Source organism: Leptosomus discolor, chromosome 1 (genome assembly GCF_034619465.1).
Source record: "Leptosomus discolor isolate bLepDis1 chromosome 1, bLepDis1.hap2, whole genome shotgun sequence".
Lineage (NCBI taxonomy): Eukaryota > Metazoa > Chordata > Aves > Leptosomiformes > Leptosomidae > Leptosomus > Leptosomus discolor.
The window spans coordinates 205039575-205065237 of NC_141391.1; the positions used below are offsets into that span (position 1 = coordinate 205039575).

Below are 25663 nucleotides of genomic sequence, written 5' to 3' on the forward strand. Positions count from 1 at the left end.
AAAAAATGTAGTGCTGAGAGTTACAGTTTGCTGAACAATAACACAAGAAAACAGTTCACAAAATGTCATTCAGGCTTCTTGGTGAATTGAAACTATGGAAAGATGTAAAAGAAGCTTCAGATGTGTTTCACGAGTACAAAGGTAACAAGCTCTGATAGTGCCCTTGGTATGATACTATTCTTACAAACAAGTTTTGGATCTCTGATTTCACATGATAAAGCTGAAATAGATCTTGAATGTGATATAAATAAAAAAATAATAATTTTGTTTAAAATATCCTTTTGTGACTAGGTAGGGAAAATGTTGCTTATGAAATAAGAAAACTGAAGAGATGCTAGGCTGTGTCGGTTCTAGGAGATAGAGACCAGTGAGCCTTGAGTGGAAAATTCCAGTACCTTCATCAGACTGAAGGCTTAGGTGGCAATATTGGTATTTTGCTGCTGGGCAGGCTGTATTTGCTGAATCAGAACATTGGACCAATCCTGGTTAGCTTTGTCTGAGTGTTTAGGTAGCAATTTGTTTAATTTCTGTGTGGTAACCCTTTTCCAGGAAAGCACTGATATACAGCGAAAAACTAAACGCCCCTGGGTTAGCTCCCTTGGCTGAAGGCAAACACATGTTTAAGTGACTTGCTGGACTTGAGCCCAAGGGCCTTGTTCACAATTATGGCTCCGTTTCCCATTGCACTCACGTTCTGTCATCAAATGTAGTGCTAGCCAGCATCTCTGCTTAACGATATAGCAGTTCTGTCATTTTGCTCATAATTTGGAGTTATATTTCTTGCCCTGTATTTCTAGAAGCAGCCAACATGGGGCAAAGGAATTAACAGAGTATCTCCTAAACATATTAAGATGTTTATGGCACTGAACCAGACAGACAAATGGATGTTTACAAACCTTCTGGCTAGTTTTAAAATTGTGTACATCTCCTGACTCCTGGTTTAGGGGGCGCAGGACCAAGAATAGCAGTAGGTGGCACATCCATTGAAAGAATAACTTTGTGACAGTAGTGAATTGTGCGTCCTTGAGATGCTGTCTGGGAAAAGAAGCCTCTGAAATGGAGGAGAAAGCAAGTGGATGGATGCAGGAAGCAACTGGCTATCTGGAAGAAAGTGGCTTTCTCAGTGTTAAAGTTGGAGTTCTGTCTTTTGGAGGTGGATGTGACAGTTTGTGAGTAAGCAGGAAAAAGCTCAGCAATTAAGTAGTCTCCCTTCGATGCTGATATTTCCTTTGAAAACTGTGGAGGGAAAATCCAGATAAGCATGAATATAACCTTCCAATTTTGTTTCTGCAATCATTTGCAGAGTAATTAATGCAAAAGCTTTCTTTACCAAAGAGAAGCATAAGGTAATGGCTTCCATATAGTAAAGATCGTGTGGTTTATTTACTTACTGCTATTACAGACTATCTGTTTAATGCTTTTAAACTACATTCACAGTTCTTGTCTCTAGCTTGTCAAAGTACAGTCTTTGAAAGGAAGTGCCAAATCTGAGGTTAAAAAGGTAACAAACTTATTTTGTCTGCAACCAGGTTTTCCAGTGGAGACTGTGGAACTGTTCTTTCTTAGCTCCTGCTCCATGAGATCAGCTATGGAACATGCTCAAGAACGTGAAGCATGTCTTGAGCAAACCCAGAGGTATTGTGTGGAGAGACCAATATATAACCAAGAGCTCTTGCAAGGGCAGCTGCACAGACGAGAAAGAGCACCTCAGACTTTAAGGCAGAAGATTGCACATTCTTGTCGGTAGGGCTTTTTGTCTTATCTTTATTTTATTGGTTAGAAGTATTCTAATTCTTAATTGATTCATGCACGTAGCTGGGAATCTCTTCAAAGAAACTTAAGAGATAAAAGCACCGCTACTCCTTTGATTGTTCAGCAAGACTGTGATGAAGTTGTATATGTGTTTTTGTATGTTAATATAGAATTATATTACAAAATGTTGGATAAATTAGTTGAATTACCTTCATCAAAGTGCAAAGGAAAAATATGCAGCATAGGAATGTGACATATTAGTCAAATCATGTGACGTGAATTCTTAAGACCCAGAAGAGTATCTGTCCTTTTTGCCTGGAAATACTTACAGCCAAATTTGTGCTTCTTATGATCTTTTCACAGAAGAATGGAGATGTATGACAGCTGTGTAGAAATCTAAATTATTAGTCTAATAAGGACTTAATAGAGGCATTCTGTAGCTTTTAACTAACTGCCTTGGAATCCAAGTGTCATCTGGTTAGACAGGAAATGTCTTTAACTGTGCAACTCTTGCGCTGTGGTACCGGGCGGTAGTGAAGAGGAACTTATTCTAGTTAAGTTCTCATTAGCTTTACATTTATCCACACTTCACTTGCAGAGTTGATTTAATTTCTTGTTAGAACCTTGTTCTGCAAGACAACAAATGATTTCTGCCTGACTGCTTGTAAAATGTAAAATATTCCTGTTTACATGATTTGACATTTGTTTTGGTTAATGGAATGACTTTTTTTTAATGGCGATGGCACCTAATTCCACCTCAAACTTAGCTGTCCTCAATAAAAAAATGTATGGATCAAAATCCTCCTGAGCTGTGACTTCTTTTGGTTCAATCTGCTTAAACATGGAGAAGTGTGGATGACTGTCGTTCCTCTCTCACTTGTAGCAATAAGCTTCTTCACTATGAAATTTAGTCCCATGAGAATTCAGAAATGTTAAGAAATCTCTGCAGTCCTCTTGCAGTTCCCCTACACAGAAATGCATTTGTATGGTCTTACCCAAGGTTAAACTTTCTTGCCACAGTTCAATCAAAGTATGATGCATGGCAGTACTGGATAGAGATATTTATTTCCTGGCTCTATTCATTTGTCATGAGTCAGGGTTTCAAAAGGTTAATAACTCTGCTAAGAGACACAAGGGTCAGTGTTGCTGGCTTCAGTGCCTTTCCTTTCAGGGTAAAGAAGGGTTATGTTCTCAAATGGCCTTAAAGTTAGCCTATCGGTACCAGTGATAGTAACAAGCATTACTAAAATAATAAGGGGCTTTTAAAAATATATAAAATGTTATCGTGAAAAAAGTATGAAGCACGCAAACAGTAAATAAAAATAGGGAAAAGCATTGCAAAATACTTTGAGCAAAAACCGCTATCAGAAAGCAAGTTATCCTCAGGCAGTTGTTAGTAGGAATAGTCTTGTGCGTGTGCTCTTGTGTGACTCCTCAATCGTGCATGGACTTGAACAGTTTCACTTCCCGCTGACCTCGAGCCTCACAAGACTGTGATTCTCTTCTCCAGTTCCATAAGGTTTGTGAACAGCAACCAACATATGTGATAAAGGACTAAATTACTGGAGTCGTAGTCTGTGCTTAAGCTTTGTCCAGAAATTACTGTCACTAGGGGTCTGAGCCTGCCTTCAATGGAGCTGTTTCACTGCTCGGGGAGGAAAGACCATTTTTTTGACCTCTGCATCCCTGCTAGCGTCTAACTTTTTCTTTCTGCTTTGTATTTTCAGTTGTTCTTCTAAGAAAGCCAAGTCTCATCTTTATCGTTTCATACCAATTTTAAAATGGCTTCCCCGTTACCCAGTGAAGGAGTACTTATTAGGAGACATTATCTCAGGTATAAGCACTGGGGTTATGCAGCTTCCTCAAGGTGAGTATCTCCCTGATTTATCACCTTCTCTGCTTTTTCTGTGTGTGCTTTTGTGATAGTGCTTGGCTTCCTGAACAGGTGCTTGTGAGAACAGGATATGTATTTCAAGTGTGTGTGGAGATCAGTAGAGCATTCTGTAGACCAGCCCATAATGATGTTTCCCTTAAAACTGCAAGTCAGTGACATGCAGCAAACTCTGAAAGAAGCTTACCTTTCTGATCAATACCAACAGCTCTCGATGACAGAACAACTGTTCACAGTTTAAGTGCGTGTCTAAACCTTTGCTGAACGCGCCCGCTTATTTTCTGATCTCATCATCCTGAAAGTTGTAGCAAATTTCCTGCAGAAGGTAGCAGTATCTAATAGACATATAGACAAAGTGTTTCAGGAGAGCAACTGTTGCAAAGTAACCAGACTAAATTCAGCCAGAGAAGAACTAGCAAGAAATCAGAAACTGATCCTTCTATTTCTCTTAAGGCTGGAAGTCACCAGTTTAAGCTGGAACTGTAGTAGCGGGCAGTGATTTACATGGTGGAAATAAATCAAAAGTATCTTCTATAACAAGACTGCAAATCTGTGGAATTTCTGTTAAAGTACTTGGAAGTTTCACCCCACATGGAGCCTGGCCCTGAAGCAGGAGCAGGCCCTGGGGAAGATGAAGAAAAAGCCGGTGATCACCGTTCTGTTCAGCTCTTGGTGACTGGACCAGTGGAATCTTTTGTTCAGCCTGACACGTTACTATCAGCAGTTTCAGAACTGCTATGGGGTTAGAAAGTCACAGCATTTTTACAGCAGTATCATTATGGGGTGCTATCATTGCTTTGGGAATGGCAGCTTCATGACAGATGCCACAGTACCAGTAGATTTCCCCAGGAGGTCTTGGAGTAGGGGGAATTGTTGAATTTGTGCAGAGCCCAGTCCAGAGGAGTCCTCATGCTAAAGGTGATGTAATTAAGCATATAAAAATTGATTTGTGTTTTGGCTTATTTCGTATTTCTAATTCACTCGTTCCACTTTAGGTTGAGGCAGGTCTGAAGAATTAATCTGTAAATACAACAAGCCTAGATTTTAGTAGGAGGTAACCTATTAAAGCAATGCAATATCCTAACTTAGTCTGTGTGGTTCACTACTTTATTTCTGTAGCTTCCTGGGTTTATGCAATTTTTTTATAATTAAGGATATTTTTTCTTACACAAATATAAACAACAGCTTATCTTGAACTGATAAGCAGTGTGGTTAACTGTTAGGCAAATTTGTCATATACTAGACACAAACACTACCAGTTGTATACTGAAACACAGTTTATATGATGACCAGATAAGGACACTAAAATGTAAGTGGTCAGCAGTGAACTTTATACTTAAGTTTGTGACTTTGTTTTAAGCTAAACATTATTCTTTCCTTTGGTGACTGCAGACGTGTCCTTAAACTGCTCCCTCCTGATCTTTTCCTTTCTAAAAAGACAAAAGTTGAGCTTTTATTTTTCTGTAATGGATGTATTTATAGCAAGCATGGGTTCAAAGAAGCTTGGGAATCATGCCAGACAGAACTACAATGACCAGGGTGTTTAAGACATGAACTCCTGTCATGTCAATATCTCTTCATTTCCTTGGCACTGATAGCCTTTAAAAATGCCAGTATAAATGAAAAGGAAAATGAATAAAAGGGTATTCAGATCAGGAACTCCATGTAGATCCACCCTCTTGGTTTGAAACAGCTGGTTTTCAGTTCTAGTCATTTGTACTATTAAATTCATCACCATATTAAAGGCCAGGCTATTATAGTACAGGGTGTTCTGCTGATACTCTTGGTGTGAAAGGTAGCCCATGGGGCAGAGAATGTATGTGGGAAGAGTTTCAGAACTACTTAATGAGAAGCTCATTGCTGCAAGAGAATGAACGGTATCAATCAGTCTAGTTCCGATAGGAATATGAACTCCTGGTTAGGACTCAGACATTGCTTCGGGCATGAGCAAGGCCATGAGAGCTATTACACTGCTCAAGAGTGCTTGGAGGACATAGAAGATCCCTTCCTGGTTTTGTTTTTTCATTGTAACATGATGATTTGTCTCTCAATTTGAAAATAAATTAATAGGGAGAGATGTTTTCGAGTATCGCTGGCTGTCCATGGTGGGTGAACCATTGCTTCCTTTTGTAATTTGCACTGGACTGTTGGACTTTTCAGTCCTAACTTGGACCAGTCTGCCCAAGTGTGGTACGAACCCACAGCTTCCTCAGGTGTCACGAGTCTGCACTTGCAAAGGTCAAGTGGGGAACCAAGCCACGCCAGGATACCGTGGTTTCTTCTTGAAGCCCATTTGTTCAGTTCTGGTGTCTAATTCTCATGAACGCCAGCCGTGCAGAACTGTTGATTTTGCTGGGACTGCTTGGGACAGTTATGCGCCATGTCACGCGGCACACAGGGTTTGCTTGTGAGCCTGGTCCCATGATAGGCACATGCTTAGTCACGCAGAGGAGGATCACTGTGGAAGGTGTCCTTTCCGGGTGTCTCTTAGAGCTGTTCCCCCACAGCTCCATTGCTGTGGTTGCCAGTCTCCCCTACAAATAGGAATGTGTGGATTGCACTTCTACTGGGACAGGGCTTAATAACAGAAAGGACTTCGTTTGGGGGAATAATACCAGACTGTATAAGCTCTATGGCCTTACAGATTGTAAGCAACGATTCTCTGCTTATTTTACGTTTTGGAGCACGTTTTGCAGAAGCATAAACTGTTATGTCATCCTGCTTGTTCTAAGGGGAGGGAAGTGTTTAATCAATCATAGATTACCATGAAGATCATGTCTGATGAGAAAAGAAGAAGAAAAATCAAAAATGTCCCACTGGTTATGGGGTTTTGGGTGTTTCTAATTACATTCTTTGACAGATGAAAACAAAAGCAACAAAACATGTTTGAAGTACTTCCAGCCACAAAGGAAGAACAGTGAGTGCACAGATGTATATGAAAACATGCACACGCACACCTGCAGTGCCTGTAATTAGAGACTTCTGGTTTCCTGACTCAAACCATCAAGTTTCTAGGCCCTAATTATACATATTAAAGAGCATTCTCTGCAAGACTTCTTGTTTTTTAAACTTATGATATGTCACTATATTTCCTATTAGGTGAGTTCAGTTTCACTAGGCTTAATTCTTTTCTTTGCTTCAGATGGTTTCTTTCTGTTGTTTGGTTAACATACATATTTGTGTCTGTTTTCTAGGTTTAGCCTATGCTATGCTGGCAGCTGTTCCCCCAGTATTTGGCCTATATTCTTCATTTTATCCTGTCTTTCTATATACTTTTTTTGGAACCTCCAAGCACATATCAATAGGTATATCTGTATGGATAACTGAAAGTCTGTGTTTGTGCATGTGGTTAGTAAAGTTGGAAAAAGTAAAATTGGAGAAATAGAAAGTGTAGTTTTTTTCCAGAAATTCAGATTTAAATGAATAGGAGAAACACGAATGTGTCAAACATTAGCAGTGTTTTTTACTGTTAATTTATCCATCCTACTTAGGAAGAAATAGAAGAGCAGCTTTTGGATCACATTTAGAAATATGTGCTGTGAACTCCTGAATTATAATTTCATTGCTGCAGTCAGCTGTCTGTGCGGCCAGGATGAATCATTAATTTACATAATAGAAACTGAGACAGAAAAAATGATGGTATTTACTTACCATAGAGGTGTATGTTCACCATCTAACTAGCTGTAATGGTGCTGAGTCCTGGAGCAGATTTGGGGACTAAAAATTACAATATTTAGGTAGAAAACTCTATTAAGTTTAATTCTACATATCTCTTAATAAAAAATACTCCTAAAAAAAAAAAAGTAACCAGGTTTTTAACCAATTCTTTTCCTCTCCCTCTTATTTCAGGCACCTTTGCTGTGATTAGTATGATGGTTGGTGGTGTTGCTGTGAGACAAGTGCCTGATGAAATGATTTCTGTAGACTATAATTCTACTAATGTTACAGATTGGCTTGAATATTACCATGCTAGGGATACCAAGAGGGTACAGGTAGCTGTGACGCTCGCCTTTCTTTCAGGAATTATCCAGGTATGTGCTTGCAGTTTGCTGTAAAGGCAAGTTTAGGTGCTGCTGCTAGACTTGCAGTTGCAAGGGGTGCTGGGTCATGGCAGATCCCCTGTCAGTAGACCTGTGCTTCAGCGCTGCGCTGTGTAGAATACATGCTGCTTCGTGGCAGCCACGTAACAGAAGTGGGGAAGGATACGTTGGAGGCAAGTCTTTGTCTGGCATGTTGGCTTGACTGGGAAAAATGGGACCTCCCCCCTTTTATTTTTCCCTATCCCATCAGAAGAACTCAACCTGATGTTCTCTAATCTGTCCATAAATGCATACAAACACATGTGCTTACCCATATCCCGCACCGCACCTGCCAGTGGCATGGAAGATTCGGTGCATTGCTGGCTGCTTACTGAACTGTGGCTTTAGAAAGGCCAAGTTCAGGTTTTCCTGGTCTGGCCTGGGCATCAAGATAAGAAGGGGTGTCCTGTGGCCTGTCTGCTATATAACGTTGATGTTCAGGCTACAGTGGGAGTCACATGGTTAATGTTTCTCTTCTTTGTTAGTTGTGTTTAGGTCTCCTTCGATTTGGATTTGTAGCCATCTATCTAACAGAGCCTCTGGTGCGAGGATTTACTACTGCTGCTGCCGTTCATGTCTTTACCTCTCAATTAAAGTATCTCCTTGGCATTAAGACTAACCGATACAGTGGACCCCTCTCAGTTGTATATGTGAGTAACTACATGTACTAAACATGCAGATTCTGCATTGTCCCGGTCTAGTACTTAATCCTTTTCCTATTTTTTTAATTATTATTTTGGCACTAAGTAGAATAATGCTTCAGTATTCAAAACCAGGTATGAGGTCTCTAACAGTGTGTTAGTGTCAAATGAGTGCTAAAGCAATATATGAACATCTTGAAGTGCAGCTTGAGTGTGACTTGATGTATCAGCAACAGTGTGAGATGGGCAGATTTTAGGATTCTGCTAAATGTAGTTTTGTAGTATCCACAGAAGATGGTCATTGAAGCAAGTCTCTTGTACATCGTGGGAAAATGTGCTACTAAAATGCTTCACTGTGGACCAGACGTGTTTTGCAAAGCTAGGAAACGTTATTCTCTGAACCTTGCCCAATCTGTATTTCTTTAATTTCACACAGAATTCCTGATGGGAGTATTCTTCATTTTCTGTTTGTAATGTGGTTCCTGTTTTGTAATGTGGTTGGATGCAAAGTGCTGTGTCATCAGAAATGTACCTGTTCTTTAGAGTAGTGGGAAGAACTAGTTTGAAATAAAACCACTCAGTGAAACATTGCTATTTATCAAAGACCCTAGGCATTAAAACTGATTGTTCAGGGCATGTAGGAATCTAGTATTTGACATAGCTCATAGCCTAACTTTCCATTTGCCTTCTGTCTAACACACAGTGATGCGAGAGGACAAGAGAGAAACCATGCACTGTAAAGCTATGATTTGGTCAGTATGAGTTAAGTAAAACCAAAAGCTCTTGTTCACTTGAATTTAAAATTTATAGTTGTGCTTTGAAAAAAATGTAATGGATCCCATGCCACAGATTATTTATTTAAAGGAACATTTCTAATTGAAATCACAACCGAAGCTTTTAAGTTTGTATGAGCATTAATGTTCTTGCTGTTATGAACAAGCAGAGTCAAAATGCTTCTGAATCTGATTCGTCTGCCAGTCCAGGAGGCTCCAAGTTGTTACCACAAAATCAATGCTCTGATTTTTCAGACAAGAACCCCTGAGTGGAACAATAGGGAAGATGTCAGATATCTGTGAAAACCCAAGCTTTTTTGCAGATTGATGGCTCAGTGATAACAAAGCTTCAGGATTTTGACTACACGAAGGCTATAGAAAATACTTAGTGGGAATCTTTCTGGTATATTCGTGCAGATGTAACAAACCTGTTGGAAACAAGGCTGCACTGATGATTAATTCCCAAATTTGCTGTTTAGTTCACTAATCTGGAAACCAGACGTACTAATTGCCAAACAAACAGGAGGGGAGGTATACATTCAAGACGTCCTGATAGTACATCTTGAATGTATAATATCCTGATAGTTGCTGTAATTTTCCTGCTGTCTGAAGAATGGTATGTACATCTTCTTTCAAAGACCTCTCCAGAGATCATTTATTCATTTTTATTTTTTTAAATGCAGTTGAAGAAGTAGTTGGTAGCAGAATCATTTACCTTCTAGCAACTCGTGTGTTCCAGCAAGCTTTCTTTCCTAATACCCTTTTAATAGTCTTTTCAGCTACAAGATATTTGGAATAATAGTCAGTTCGGCAGTGTTGCAAGATCACTGTTATTTAATCATATTGCTGTGGTAACCTCAACAGTTATCAGCAGCTTTATCGTTTTAGAATGGTTTATGCAGCTCTAAGTAGATGTGACTTGCCAAAAAATATTTGAAGGTATTAGAAGGAGTTTGCATTTATTGCTTTCAGGTAGCTGCCAATATGAAATATGTGTTGAGGATAAGAGATGTGGTTTAGTTTAGACTTTTTTCCCCCATGATAGTTTTTTTGCTCCGCTTGAGGAAGGCTGATATGGTAAATGATTGCAAGGGCATCTCCCTCACTGAGATACTCTGAACTTCCATGTTTTGCGGGAGCAATGGAGATTTTGGTGAGGCACTGATTCACTGTGGTTATAAATGCAGAATAAAAACACAGCCGAACAGCAGTGTATAATTTTCTGTTTTGTGGAAAATATCCATGAAGACTGTATTTTCTTAGGCATAATTATGATACTTCTGTTGTCTTACAGAGCATAGCTGCTGTGCTTTCAAAAATAACAACAACCAATATCGCTGCGTTGATTGTTGGATTAACGTGCATTGTTCTGTTGTTGATTGGCAAGGAAATCAACCTCCGGTTTAAGAAGAAGCTCCCAGTTCCTATTCCTATGGAGATCATTGTGGTAAGCCAGTTGTGAAGTTCCATAGCTAAATTATATAGCTATTCTAAAGCTGTAGAAACTATCTCATCTTCTAGCAAGTCTTACTGAGCTTTAGAGTAACTTCTGTCAAACATAATTCGTTTGAGGCTCGATCCAGTTGAAGATTTGGCTACTCATAAGGTTAGGGACTGATGTGACCAAGTTTTAGGTGTAAAGTCTCAAAGAAGAATTGAAAACCCAGTTAAACATCCATCCTATGGCAGTAGGTAGGTAGAAATCTGTTGTAAACCCCACTCTCTCCTGGAGTTTTGGCACCTGAATGATTCTCTGCGAGGCATGCCTTTGAGTGGCATTTCCCACTTGGAGTCCAAGAGCTCAGAACCGCCTCATGAAGGAAGGTGCTTACAGATGCCTGTTTCAGAGGTTCTACAGGGTTTGCCTGCTTTTTAACATGCAGTGGTTGAAAGAGCAGCAGTAACCAGTGGAACTTACTACTTAACCTTCCTTTCTCTGTTTCTGAGTCTGATAACCACACTAAAATACATGGATAAAGCAGACTATGTTGATACACACAGAGCCCACATCTCAGATAACCTTTCAGCTTTAAAAGTGGTTGGATTTAAAAATGAGTTCTTGGATAACTAACAATAATGAACAACCTGCACAAAATCAGAGCCAAGAAAGGGAATAACTGAAGGTATGGGTACAATTTAGCTAGAAGGAACAAAGAAAAGGGATGCTGTTGAGAGATGAACAAGGTGGTGTGAGAGGGCATTGTTTGATAGTAAGGCAATAGCAAAGCGATCTTACACCTGTTCCTTTCACTGCTGCTGCGCCAGCTCTGTTCACAGGTTATGCGCGTGAAAATATGGCAGTGCAGACATCCTTGGCTTGTCCTTGCGTTTAATCGCCCAATTTCTGCCTGAGTTTGGCTCAAGCAAAGGGAATTCAAGTGATTCAGATCATACCATAGCATGCTCCATTTAACCGTTTCCAAGAAAACTTTATAAAATCAGTGGGGGTTGAACTGATAGAGGTAAAACCATGATAATTCCTCCTTTTTATCCGTGTCTTTACCCCAATAACTCTTAGAAAACTGATTGACAAATAAATGTCATCCCTTGTGTGTATTATTCATAATCAGCCAACTTCAGGTGGCTTTATCTCTTTCTAGCTGATGTTTACGAATGTGTTTGTGGTTTTTTAGGTAATTATTGGCACAGGAGTTTCAGCTGGAATGAATCTGAATGAGTCATACAAAGTGGATATTGTTGGGAATATTCCTCAAGGGTAGGGTTGATATATTCTTATTCCAACTATACGTTTTCTGTATGGCATGTAGCTTTTATTATAGTAATTTGTAAATATTTATTTCATCTCCAAGGTTACGTGCACCAGCAGTTCCTGAGATTCAGCTCATCCCAGCAATATTTGTGGATGCAATCGCAATAGCAATAGTTGGATTTTCAATGGCTGTGTCAATGGCCAAGATCTTTGCCCTTAAACATGGTTACACCACTGATGGGAATCAGGTAAAAATATTGAGGTTACTTTGTTGAAAATTCTCAGCCATCACCTTTGTTACATTGTTAAAGTAGACTGGGATATTGGACATAAATGAATTTTTCTTTCATAGTGGAATCACATCAGGGTTTTGACAGTCCACACATTTAGGAATTATTTTAAGTTCTTCTTCCGGCTGTGTTTCAATAACCAGTTTCACTTGTAGCTTCATTTTGGGAAACTTGCTTCTGTTAGACTTGGATGTACACATGAATATTAGTTGTTGGGACAGCCATTACTTAGTGTACTGGCCTGATGGGCAGCTACTTCATCTCTGCTTTCTTTAATAGAGCTAAGCATGGAGTTCCCATGTGATAAAAACCAAAAATGATATGTCATCCTCACCTACTCTGTCCTTCCTGTGCAATTTAGCATCACTATTACAACTGGATTATTGGTTGATACCATAGTGGTGTCAAGGGAGACATCGTGTCAAGAGAGTTCATATGCTATAAAGCATTTCCTAGAGCAAGCATCTGGCACGGCGCAGATCACCTGTTCCCCCTTCTCAAAGTGGCTGTCTTCCTCTGAGAGTAAATGGAGTTTAAATGACTTTTGCCTACAGAGTTTTACATCTGGTCAGATGAATCTCATCCGTCATGTCGTTGTTCTCTGTTACGCAAAGAGAGAAGAGGACAACTCTGTAGCTGCATGAATGGAATCAGCTCTACTTACATTAGTTAAAGTTATCATCACTGACCTGAGTGAAACATCTAGATCTTTTCCTCAAGAGGTGCCAGATGCTACTTCACCTGGGTGTTTAACTATAGAGCTCCTTGTCACAGGATGCAGTGCATGCAGAGAGTGTTTGAATTAATCAAAAAAGGGTTGTACAAACGCAAAGAGAAAAACTCATTGAGAGCTATTGAAAACATAACTCAAATCACCTCCATTACAAATAGCGGGATGCAGAGTAATCTGGGGAGGCCTCATGACAATCAAATACTTTCTTAGGCACCAGAAACACAGTACTGAGGTAGATGGAGCTCTGATCTCACTCCCACTTATGTGGGATCTTCCTGATGAAGCATGGACACATACTGGTTTTTGCATGTACAGCAATGGATTACCTACCACTCATGGAAACACAGCCAAGGCTGCTCTTGGTTTTAATAGTACTAAACAGATAGTTTAGGGTGAGAAGCAAAGAACAGTGTTTGTATGAGAAACCCTTTCCCATGTGTTTTCAGGGTTAAAATTCAAGCTAACCCCAAGCTGAAGAAATCCTTAAAACAAGCAATGCTGTCATTGATTTTAGTTTTCGCTCTGACTCATTACTGTAACATTTAAGGATGGGAAATGTTTCCAGAACTTCATCAGGTACTTTATGTAACAGATGATTTAACATGGATTGACCTACGCATGTGTGAGAACCACAAATATAAGCTACGATAAGGTTGCTTATTCTCTACCATAAGGTTGCTAGAAAGCACTGTAAATAAGACATGGCTATTAATATGTATGGATAGCGCCAGCTTTGTACAGTTGGTAGGTATAACTGCCTTTTGTTTTGCTCTGTTGTTTAACACAGGAACTTATTGCCCTGGGAATATGCAACTTCGCGGGGTCATTTTTCCAAAGCTTTTCAGTCACTTGCTCAATGTCTCGAAGTCTTGTTCAGGAAAGCACCGGTGGGAAAACTCAGGTATGTAAACCCAAATTTTGAGCCAAACAAAGTTTGCTTTTTGGAGCTCCAAAGCTAAGGTCTGAAGCTTCACAAGATTGCCAGCTTTCTCTGTCTGGGCTGGAAGGAAGAACTGGAGTCTCCCATGTTTCAAATCCAGATTGGGCTGGGATAGAAAGCTGCATGGCAGACAAAATGGGTGAACTCAGTGGGAGGGATCAAAAGTCACTTGTAAAACGAGCTATGTGGAAAGCATGAGAGGGGATAGCTAATCAGTTATACTGCCCTTTGGGGGCACTTACAAATAATTTCTGGCTTCTTTTGTTCAGATTGCAGGTGCTCTCTCTTCAATTATGGTTCTGTTGGTAATTGTGGCTATTGGATACCTCTTTGAACCACTTCCACAGGTAAGGGAGTTTTGCCTGTTAGGCATTGCGTTGTCAGTCAATAGAGGCCAGTGAGTACTGCCTAAAATAGAGATTGTGGGATGATTAGTAAATAACACAGTTAGGACTTTATGCAGAAACCTTTAACTTTTGTATGCATTTCTTCTGTAAATCAGACTAAAATAATATTTTGAAGGATTCAGTGTGCTTTTTTTTAATATTGGACATTCTGGACTCTGTGTTTAGAACATAAAAATTATACCTTCAAACAATTCCCCTTTAGAAACATTCAGGTTGGAAAAGACCTTTAAGATCATCCAGTCCAACCATTAACCTAGCACTGCCAAGTCCACCCCTAAACCATGTCACTAAACACCACATCTACACGTCTTTTAAACACCTCCAGGGATGGTGGCTCCACCACCTCCCTGGGCAGCCTGTTCCAATGCTTGACAACCCTTTCAGTAAAGATATTTTTCCTAATATCCAATCTAAACCTCCCTTGGCACAACTTGAGGCCATTTCCCCTTGTCCTATCACTTGTTACTCAGGAGAAGAGACCAACACCCACCTCACTACAACCTCCTTTCAGGTAGTTGCAGAGAGCGATAAGGTCTCCCCTCAGGCTCCTCCAGACTAAACAACCCCAGTTCCCTCAGCTGCTCCTCACAAGACCTGTTCTCCAGACCCTTCACCAGCTTCGTTGCCCTTCTCTGGACGCGCTCCAGCACCTCAATGTCCTTCTTGCAGTGAGGGGCCCAAAACTGCACACGGTATTCGAGGTGCGGCCTCACCAGTGCTGAGTACAGGGGCACGATCACCTCCCTACTCCTGCTGGCCGCATTTGATTGCATCATAGGAGTTCTAGGAATAGGTTAAAAAGTTAAAAGAAAGTAATAGCTCAACTAGAAAATGGTTGGGACTGGGTGATGGCTCAGCATAGTGAGTTGGTTTTGCTGCACTTCTACTTATATGTATAAAAATATATTTATGTGAGTAAATAGATTCTGACTTTTTTAAAAAAAATGTTTGTTTCTGATAACATGCATAGGATGATATGCAATTCCTGATCCTTTTTATAGGAGACATACCTTGGGTTATACCTCTGACTGTTACGGTATATTGTAGAGAAACTTGAATTTGAGATTATAGTCTAGCTGCTGCAGGCACTGCAGTTGCAGCAACGTGGAGCTCAGGAATATGTGATTTTTTTTTTTTTTTTTTTTTTTTTTTTTCTTGCTAGGAAAGAATAAATCAAACTGTGTGGACTCTGGCTTGCCATTTCTGCAGCCGCAGTAGCTCCACTGAACTACTTGAAAAGTTGTGGTTTTTAAATGGAACATTTAAAAATGTAGACTTGTGTCAGTTGTACAAAGCACAGAAGTGCAGTTATTTGTGATACTTTGAAGTTCTTATTTGACATTGGGTTTATTTTGCTTCTGAAAATTGCGTTTGTGTAATGTTCTTAGACAGTGCTAGCTGCAATTGTCATGGTGAACCTGAAAGGAATGTTTAAACAGTTTGGAGATGTCGTGCACTTCTGGAGAACCAGTAAGATTGAGCTGGTGAGTAATGCACAGCTCGGTGCTTATATTTTACTGTATTAAATTTGTTGCTCCTCTTGTTCCTAACCCCTAAAACAAGGTAGAAACTTACCAAGGAGTTACGAGTTGGTGTTGCATTGCACTGACCTTAAGACGTAGAGCTGTAAGTACCCTAGGAGAGTGATCTATTGCAGGCAAGAATGTTTTTGTTGTACAACCACCTTTAACTCAGGTCAGAAGTAGTTCGGTTGCAGTAGAAGAAAGCTTTTGCAGTGTTGCTATAGGAACTGCACTGAAGGCTGTGGGAACGTCTGGGGAGAATTTGAAAAACAAGAGTAACAAAGAAAACTACTTGAAGGTATTTGCCATCTTTTAAAACAAACCGAAAACCTGGCTGGAGTGGGCCAGAACTAAGAACGTATTGGAGGGAACATTTTGGTGGCATTTTTCTCCTGGATTAACTGACTGATGGAAGTAAGTGAGAGCTGCTTGCAGGCCTTATATTTTTATTTTTTTTTTTTTAACCCGAAGGTATTTGGAGTCTGATGGTAACACAGGATTCCTTGGAGAACAGCACTTAAGGCATTAATTGATGTGTGACAGTTTGTCAGATGTTATATTAGTGCGCCTTGAGCTTTTATGGCCTTCTGAAAGGTTAAGGCAATTACAGTCTGCCGTCATGATGGATTACATTATAGCCTGTCCCCGAACAGAAGTGATACATAGGTTTTGAGGTTGAATTATGCTATTGTTTTTGCTATTAACAGACAAGGATGCATAATAATTCAGACCTTTTCTTTGTTTTAGGCCATCTGGGTGGTAGCTTTTGTGGCTTCTCTTTTCCTGGGACTAGACTATGGTTTGCTTACTGCAGTAGCGTTTGCAATGATAACCATTATTTACAGAACACAAAGGTCAGATTTCTTCTTTATCAAAATGAGTGTTTGCTGATCATCTGTGTGGTTTTGTTTGCTTAAGGGGTGCAAATAAGCAGAAGACCTTTCCACTGTCTTCAACTGCATGCAATATAGAATCTGCTTCATAAGATAGGTCATGCCCTGTGCCTCTGATCCAGGGTTCACATTTTATTTTTCTGAGAACTAAATTTCTAGAGGGCATGAACTTGCAATTTCCGTAATAAACAGAAGATTTTCGATTTCTTATATTGGTTATAATCTCCATTTACTTTTTTTAATGCCTAGAGTTTAGAACTTCAAATCTGCCTGATGCCAGTTTCAGTAAATGATTACTTTTCATGTACACTAATTGTCACAGTCAAGCAGCAGTTGTGTCAGGTTATCACTAGGTGGATGTTCAGGTATTTTGTAAGAAAGTTCTAATTCATCAAAAAATTGTGCCTGCCCTTCTGGTTTTTCAAATCGCCCCTCCTCTCACCCCATTCAAAGTGACAAAGCTTTTACTGTGGAGCTTTCCAGGTCTACAGCGAAATGATTTCTTGCATGTGTGGATAAGACTGTCACATGAAGCTTCTAGGTTTGAGTCTGGGACATCTAGGTAGAAAATGCATAAAAGTCTTGGTTTTGATCTGTGTTGGAATGAAACCAAATTCTGAGATTTCCACTTGCACAAATAAGAGTATTTTTCTGCCATCCCCGTACAGTTTCGTTCCTGCAAACAGAACAGTAATGTACTTTGCGGTCACACTGCTTGTGAGCTGGGAATATTCATCGGGCATTGTCCTGAGAGCAGAGTGGCTCTGTGGAATTGCAGCGTGTTTTCTGCCAGTATGAGTTTCCAGATTTGCAAGGTGGTCAATGGAGTTGCACCAGTTCATGCCAAAGAGAATTTGCCCTGTACCTTTGTATGTTTTGGCCCATGCTTTTCAGAAAATGCCAACATTACAGTGATAAGTTTATAAATTGGTTTTGCACTGGCAGAAGCAAACTTGCCTAGTCCCCAAATGGCCTCTGTATTGCATTCCTGCCATAACCTGCCCACTGCGTTTGACCACGTGCAGATAAGCCTCTAGTGGACAGGCACTGCAGGGTGACCATTTAAAACAAGTTTCAGTCCATATTGTACAGTTACTTTTCCACTTTGTAAGTGATAATACTGAAACATTTGCTTCCATTTCTCTCTAGCCCTCAATACAGAATCCTTGGTCAGATTCCTGACACTGACATCTACTGTGATGTGGCAGAGTACGAAGAGGTAGGAGTGTGTTGTTCTGCACTGAGGAGTTTCATGTAGCGGAGCAAAGACAACTGCATAGCCCTACCGTACTGCACGTACAGGGCTGCCTGCCTAGCATCAGCTGTGTTGGAGGGAAAGAAGATAAATTTGATTTTAGTAGTAAAAGCTATTTTGTATTCAAAATGCTATCTTTTTGTACTGCATATACATTTGACCAGGAGTGATCAAAAGTAACCTTTGTCCCAGTTCTGTTGTACTAGCTTGTACAAAGTGGGAAGGTTTAGAGGAATACCACTGCTAAACCTGCCGTGCTCACAAGTGCGTGCAAGGCCACCTTCTTTACTCGTGTGGCAGTATTGTGTGAAGGCCGTGGAACCTGGGATCCGAAATGATGTGTTCTTCAGAATGGCACAAACTGTTCAAAACAGCATCTCCCTGCCTCTCCACCCATCCCCTGTTCATTAAATATACATGACTGCCTCTCCACCCGTCCCCTGTTCATTAAATATACATGATTAATGGCGCAATTGCTTGCCGTGCACTTAACTGCTTATAAACGCCATTTTGTTCAACCAAAAGTTGGTGAAGGCAATACATTTTGTCAATATAATGGATATAAACATGCTGTATTTATTCACAAAGAGCAACTACAGTTCTCTGTGCTCTCTGCCATGTTCTCGGAGATGCTGCTATAAAGGCTACATCCCCCCTTTGCTAAGGAACCAGTCTGTAAAAACCTCTGTGAAGAGATGTGGCTGTAATCTGAAAACATTCTCTCACCAGCAGTTCTGCTTTGAATATGATACAAAGCAAAAGTGTCTGTGGGCCTGTTTATAGCTGTATGCAAAGAAGAGGAGACTCCATTTTTGTTGTACTGAATGCAGTTAGCGTTTCCTCCTCCCGTGTAAGGACGGGGTTGGCAGCATGTGGCAGGCTGGATCTCTGCTGCTGGCCAGGTCGTTTGCATGTAAAATGTCAGAGGGCAGCCTGTTTAGAGATGACTTCATTTAAAGTAGAAGAAAGAAGTGATATTGACGCCTATCGCTAGGCCTGTTTAAAACCAAAGATTTAAAAGGCTCTTTTTTGATACCTGAGGAGACAAGAAAGAAAAAGAGAGAGAAAGAGAGAAATAAGTCATTGTGCCTGCAGAAAGGGAGGCTAAAAGGAAGCATTCCTAGATCTGCATGGTTTCCTTATGGTAGTAACAGCTGCAGATAGCAACATCAGAGAACTGCAAATATTTAATTCCTTTTTATGGCTGTACGTTTCATTGTTCCAAAGAAGGAGAAATGGTACATGGCATTGATTGTGTGCAGTATTGCACCGGGAAAGGGGGAGGTTCTGGTCTTCTGATTGCCTTTGCTTACGACAGTGCCAGCCGCCTTTATTTGACACACGCTGATAGCCGGTCAGGGTTGGCCGTTGGGCTGCTGCGTGCCCATGTGTCTTGTGATCACACAGGTGCTTTTCTTCTAGCGCAGGCAGTCCTTAACTGTGCACCTCCAATGTTCTTTTCCTTAGGTTAAAGAATATCCTGGAATAAAAATATTTCAAGCTAATGCATCGCTTTATTTTGCCAATAGTGAGTCTTACACAAGTGCACTGAAGAAAAAGGTGAGGAAAGCAAGTTTTTTAATGTCCATGTCTTGAAAATTCAAGCTGGCTTCTGAAACATGCTCATCTTTCAGCTCCTTTAGTGTAGGCCCTAGCACAGTGTTTCTCAGCCTGTGGCCCCTGGTGATCAGTAAGATGACCCTCCAGCCCAATGCAGATCATCTTGGGGAGCGACAACGTGGTGGGAGGGAGTAAATGGGCAAAGTGTAGCTTAATACTAACTGCTTGTGAACGGCGAGTCTGGTGGTCGCAGAGCACAAACTGGTGAAACGCACTTCTTTTTTTAGAAGGAAAGAAGTAGTTGCTGAACTGAAAACAAAATGTCTGGGAGTAAAAGCTTCCTTCTTGGAAACTTTAGTGGAGTGTAAGACCATGGAATATTGTGGGCATTTAGTGCCTCTCATGAGCAACAAATTACCTGCATACAAAGTATGGCTGGCCTCCTGTCTAACCAGTGTTTGACTGGGTGGGAATGGCAATAACAGAACTAGCGAAGGGCAGAACTGCCTGGCCCGGCGGCAACTGCACCCTTACTAACTTCTGACAAATTTTTCTGTAGCTCCCATGACGAGTCTTATACAAAGCAGGTAGGTGGTACTTGTCTTCACGGAGCGAGAGGTATTAGCGATTTATGTCCAAATGCACTTCTCTCCCCTTTGCTCTGTGCACTCGAATCAGCATTCGGTTGAAACACGGCGCTCTCTAATTTCAAGAAAAGAATGTGATGCATCTCTTCCTCATCTTGTTAACACAGTGCTTGCCAAGATGATTCCTTCTTACTTTACACTGTTCTCACCCCCACCGAGGGAAGCTGAACAATGCAGGCTCATATTTTAAATTTGTGACAGTGATTAATTCAGTGCTAATTGATACTGCAATGTCATCCTCACAAGCTGAATCTTCTCTGACCGTGCTTTCTTTTCATGACAGACTGGAGTGGACCCTTGTGCCATATTAGCAGCAAGGAGAAAAGCCCAGAAGAGACATGCCAGGGAAATAAAGGCGGCAAATGCACTCAGAAAGAAAGCTGTACTGAAACTAGTGAATTCTTCGGTAAATATTTACCTCTGCGTTATCAGCTGATGCTGCTTTCTGGTGTTACCATTCCTGTTTACACAAGATGCAGAGTGCTGCTCCGGCAGGGAGACTTAGGGGGCAAGTGCAGTGCAGCATGGGCAGGCCACTGAGGGAACAGCGTCAGGGTCAGAGAGGGGCTCATGGCTGGATTGGATAATTGTGCCGATCCTTGATTACATCCGGGTCGCACGTAGCGGAGCAGAGCCTTTCCACGCCGTCCTACTGTCTGAGCAGTGGTGTCGGCGGAAACTGGAGGGACCCGACCTCTGCCCCTCCCCGCACCCTTGGAATAATCATGCAGAAATAGGATATAATAAAATTAATTCAAATTATCAGCCCCTGTAACAAAAAGGTGCCACCTGCACTGCTGATCCTGGCATGGTTAAGTGAGGCAGGTACATCGGGAAGGGTTGTCTGAAACATGCCTGCGCTTCTGTGCAAGTTCACCCCCGCGGTAGGAGCTGGTGTGTGTGTTTTGCCGTGGGAAACCAACCAAATGCCCAACTGTTGCTTCTTTGGAGTATGGAGGCCTTGACAGGATCAGCAGGGCTAAGGCAAGGAAATGGAGGAAAACCACATGAACAGGTGTCAGTGTCTGAAGGAAATGGGTAATTCACTGCCGAGGTAACAGGTTTCAGCCGTTGGCGTGTGACTGTCAAAAGGCTGAGCGCAGGAGAATAAACCTTGATGTATGCAGGGTACAGAAGTATGTGTGCCTGTAAAGGCAGTGTCTGTGATGGCTGGGAGCTGTACACCTCTTAAAGGCTGAAAGAGCAGATAAATATGGGGCAGAAGGGGATCGACACTGAAAAAGCATTGGCTGTCATTAACCTTTGTTAATCTTCTCCCCCAGGCTAATGACGTGGAAGCGAGCGTAAAACATGAGATAGCAAATGATGAGTTACCTGTAAATGGAAAGTTTGCATCTGCAGATGCTAACGTACAAGACGTGTCTCCTGATGAGCATGAACACTTTGTGGAGCCTGAAACAAACATCCACTCTTTAATTCTAGATTTCACCCCGGTGAACTTTGTGGATTCAGTTGGAGCAAAAACACTAAAATCGGTGAGTAGGGCTTTTTTCCCCAGAAAAATCCATAGAAAACTTGTGAGGTACCTAATAGGGCACCTGCCAGCATGAGACATAAATGCCAGCTCAGGTACAGTCCAGTGTCTTGCCTAATCACAATTTTAATTCTGTAGCTCTGTAAGTTTTAGCGGAATGCTGGGGAATGTGGACTGCAGCTGTCTCAGTAATCAGCTCACATCTTCCAGAGCAGCGACGTATACGAGGCCAGACCTGCGTCTAACTTCTGGTTTGCTCTGTTGCAGATTATAAAAGAATACAAAGAAGTTGGTGTCCATGTCTGTATTGCCAGCTGCAGTGGTGAGTTGAGATTGTGGGGGTTTGTGAGCTTTGTGGGAGAGACTGTGTTTTATCTCTTTCTGGCCCTGAATTTTCTGCTGCCAGGTGCCTCAGTAGTATCAGCACTTACTTCACATAAAATTGGATAAACATTGGATTTGAGGAAAAGCAAGCCCGTGGGCATTAGAGCCTTCACGCCAGTGACAGTGGAGCACTGATGTAATGGGTTCTGTGGGGACTAGATCCTGCTCCCATTTGTTCCAGCTGGCCAACTGTAAATGCCACAGCACCGAACTTTGTATCCTGAAATTGTTGTAATGAGGAGAAAAGCTTGCGTTGTTCCACGCTTCTGATGTTTGGAACTGTAGCATCTTCTGCCAAGGATAGGCCTCTGAGTGTGTCTGGGTAAGGGAATCGCCCGCTTGGAGCAGCAGTAGCACGCGGTCCCCCTGGCTCTTGTGAATGTTTTGAGTAGTAACGAGTAAGAGAACAAGTTGCCGTCTCCTTCCTGAGATACCGTTGTCTCACCTCGTGGAACTCGAGTTTATGCGCTGATGCCGTGTTTGGTTTTCCCTTGGCAGGCCCTGTGATGAATGAGCTGACAAGACTGAATTTTTTTGACAACACTGTAACGAGAGAGTTGCTGTTTCACAGTGTTCACGATGCCGTCCTTGCTTGCCGAGTGAAAGCCGGGTCTGCTTCACAGGCTGGATTTGACCTCTGAAGCGTGGCATCGAGCAGAATGGAAGCCAGATCTATGCTGATGGAGAGACTGAATATTTAATTTGCACACTTTAAAGAGAGCCTGAGGCTATTTGTATCTACGGGTATAGGGTGGTGCTTATTCTCTGTAGGAAGAGTGGATAAGGAATTGGAAGCCTTCATGCTCTTAAATTTTTTCCTTCAGTCAGGGTATAGCCTTCCAGCAACCCGCAAGCACAGAATTATGCAAGACAAGAAAATTGAGTGTATTTTGCTACAATCAGAGTCTGACAGACAAGGTGACATTCCTGTTCCTGTTGAGAAAATGGGCACTTTAACTCACTACGAGGTGGGATCTTGCAGGAAATAACTGTTCTGCAATTGCAATGCACTGTACCAGTGTCTTTAAAGAAGTTTCTTAGATGACTTTTAAAGCCTGATGTCAACATCTGCATACAACGGATTCATATAAATTATAGTAATCTGCCAGATGGATTAATGAATTCACCCTGGTGGCATTTAGCTGCTACTCTTTTTAAGCCTGGACGGTACAGTTATTTTTTTTAAGACATCTAACCTGTCTCAGCTATACTCAACTCTTCCTTGCCTGAACGTTTTCACGCTGAGTGAACTTCAAATTCGAAACTCATTGTTTAATTATTACATTATCAATAAGGTACTTTCACTGCCAAAACCTCATTGTGCTTTCTAGAAAAGAATACAGTTGATTTGAAGCTAAACTAATTTTAGCTTCAATGTTTGAAGGCAAAACTGCTTTAAGGCAGGAGTGAAGCCAATTAAAATTAAATTAAGAACTGATGCCCTATAAGCAATCTCCTAAGATGGAATAAAAACCTAGACAAGGTCTAAAGTCTCAGCGGTCCAAAAAAAGAGAAGTACTTTTCTGTTGCCTGAGCTGCCTTCCTACCTGCAGCGCTGCTTCTGCCTCCGCTCTTAAGTGCTTTGAGAAATGGATTTCACCAGAACCCAAAACTGTTACGTGTTCGGGTTTTTTAAGGGAAACGGGGCGGGGGGTGTCTGTTGTCTTCACAACCCGGCTGCTGCGGTGCTGCTTAACGTCACCTGCTAAACAGGAAACATGGCGCTGTGATCCAAGCAAAGGAAAGAGCTCTTCCACGCCTGTATTTCCCGAACAACGCTCACTATGAGCCTGAGCAGAGGGAGGGACCTAAACGTGTTTCCCTGCAGGTGACTTGGCCAGCACAGGGGCAGCCCAGCGAGCATCAGTGACGTTTCATTTAGCACCCTCCAACCAAAGGTCCTGTGCCTAAGGGAATTCCACCGCCTGCCTCTCTTCTGAACGTGGAACTTAATGCTTCCCTTGTGCTTCAGGCTCTGCTGCGATTAGGGCTTGCTTCAGGTCAACCACGTTTCCCAGGAACAGGGGGCAGTCAGGGAAGATGTTTTATTTCCTCAGACGCCCCTGCCAATAGGAAAAGGAAGCTTTCTGCCTCAGAAATCACTGCTTAGCTGGAGGTCTAAGGATGATTTGAACACATGTTAAGACACTGTGTGTGTTTATTTAAACAACTTTTGGTACATTTTATAACATTAACTAGTGTAACAAGCCTTTGTATCGACATACAATCTATTTTTCTACTTTCAGCTTGTTGCAGCTTCTGTTTTTAACTATCTAGTCTCTTCAGTTCGCATCAAAACCCTGTCAGCTTCTAAAATAAAGTGATGATCGTGACTTGTCAAAACTTTCCACTTTGTCTTGGTGAGGGGGTGTGGGGGGGGGATGAGCCAAGGTCCCGGGGGCCAGTGTCTGTCGCTAAGGGACGGGCTGGGAGGGGTTACCACCTCCATGCAGCTCCTCCCTGCCCCTCAGCCCCTGCTCCCCCACCTGCGTGAAGCCCCCTCCATGCCAGGCCTCACACTGATGCCATTAACGCTGCCTTTCCCATCCTGGCAGCACCAGCTGCACTTCCTGGGGACTGCAAACCTTTGCCCAGGGAAGCCCTAGACCCCAGCCTGCGCGGCACCAGCACTCCGCCACCCACTCCTGCGTGCTGCCAGTGTTGCTGGTAACTCAGCCACAAACTAAAATCCAGCAGCTTCGGACCGGTCTGTTCCTGTGCTTTGCTGCCACCAGCTGAGGCTCTGCTTCCTGCTCGCCCGCCCAGGGCAGCTCCTGAACAGTAAATGGGCTTCCTCTGTCCTACACCGATTAACAGACCGCAGTCTAGAACTTTACATCCTACCTGAGGCTTCTCAGTGCTCCATTAAACACAGCCACCTCCTTTGAACTTGTAACAGGGCTCGTCTCTTGCCCCTCTCTAGTTTGTCTACGGTGCCGCTGCCCACTCGCTGCTGGAGCCCCACCGCAGCCAATGTCACTGCACAGCCGAAGGCCGGTTTGGTACCTCTTCATGATCAGAACAATGTTACTCCCCCCCTGCCCCGCTCCGCCCCGGCTTTTTTGCAAGAGTACTGATGAGAATTCAGGGTACCTGGTAAGATCCAAACTCTTGTTTAAGTAAGTACTGCACTTACTTACCCATCTTGAGTACGGTACGCTTAACTCCAAGTGCTGCTTTCTGACCCACTTTCCTCCCAGACTTGAAATGACAACAATTCTGTCCCACCACTGAACTTGCATCTTGCCAAAATAACACTCGACCCCCAAGATCAGGTTTTCAAGCAGGGACGAGCAAAAAGGCGCAACTGCCCACTCATTTATCAAGATGCCGACAGCGGCCAAGAGCCCAACAAAGCCCCTGTACGCCCCCTCCTTCCCTACTGTGTGCTTCCCCTTGCAAAAAACAGAAAGCGGCTTCACGACCTAAGCTTGATAAAGTGGCATCAGTTGTGTCAAAATGAGACCTGACGAAACGTCTCTCACTTCCAAGACAAAGCAGTTCCCAAAAGAATTTTTCTCCCCCAAGTGTTTCTTAAAGCTTCTCCCCCTGCCCCAGCTTTAATGCCACACTTGAAAGAAAGAAAAGGGGAGGCTGTTGCTTTCCAGCTCTGTAGGAACACGCTAGACAAATGAAGAGCAGCCTTCTGACGATGCCTGCTGCAACTATCGGCTACAGCCCAGCCGCCAG

General features: G+C 42.1%; 1 protein-coding gene across 1 annotated transcript; it reads left to right on the top strand.

Annotated features, from left to right (window-relative positions):
• Positions 1-1563: 1563 nt before the first annotated feature.
• SLC26A5 (solute carrier family 26 member 5) lies at positions 1564-24306 on the top strand. Its single transcript, XM_009947381.2, has 18 exons — positions 1564-1743; positions 3480-3619; positions 6838-6948; positions 7493-7674; positions 8208-8372; positions 10431-10583; positions 11770-11852; positions 11947-12094; positions 13657-13770; positions 14079-14156; positions 15605-15700; positions 16487-16593; positions 17782-17851; positions 19355-19447; positions 20378-20500; positions 21378-21590; positions 21857-21911; positions 22472-24306. Exons 1-18 carry the CDS (start codon positions 1577-1579, stop codon positions 22612-22614), a joined length of 2241 nt encoding a protein of 746 aa, XP_009945683.1. The 5' UTR covers positions 1564-1576; the 3' UTR covers positions 22615-24306.
• Positions 24307-25663: the final 1357 nt, after the last annotated feature.

Excerpts from the sequence above, each read along its gene's own strand:
- SLC26A5 (XM_009947381.2), top strand. The coding sequence starts at position 1,577 with ATGAGATCAGCTATGGAACATGCTCAAGAACGTGAAGCATGTCTTGAG. Across the intron at positions 12,095-13,656 it reads ACACCACTGATGGGAATCAG|GAACTTATTGCCCTGGGAAT; the intron begins GTAAAAATATTG and ends TGTTTAACACAG. Across the intron at positions 19,448-20,377 it reads CAAGTGCACTGAAGAAAAAG|ACTGGAGTGGACCCTTGTGC; the intron begins GTGAGGAAAGCA and ends TTTTCATGACAG.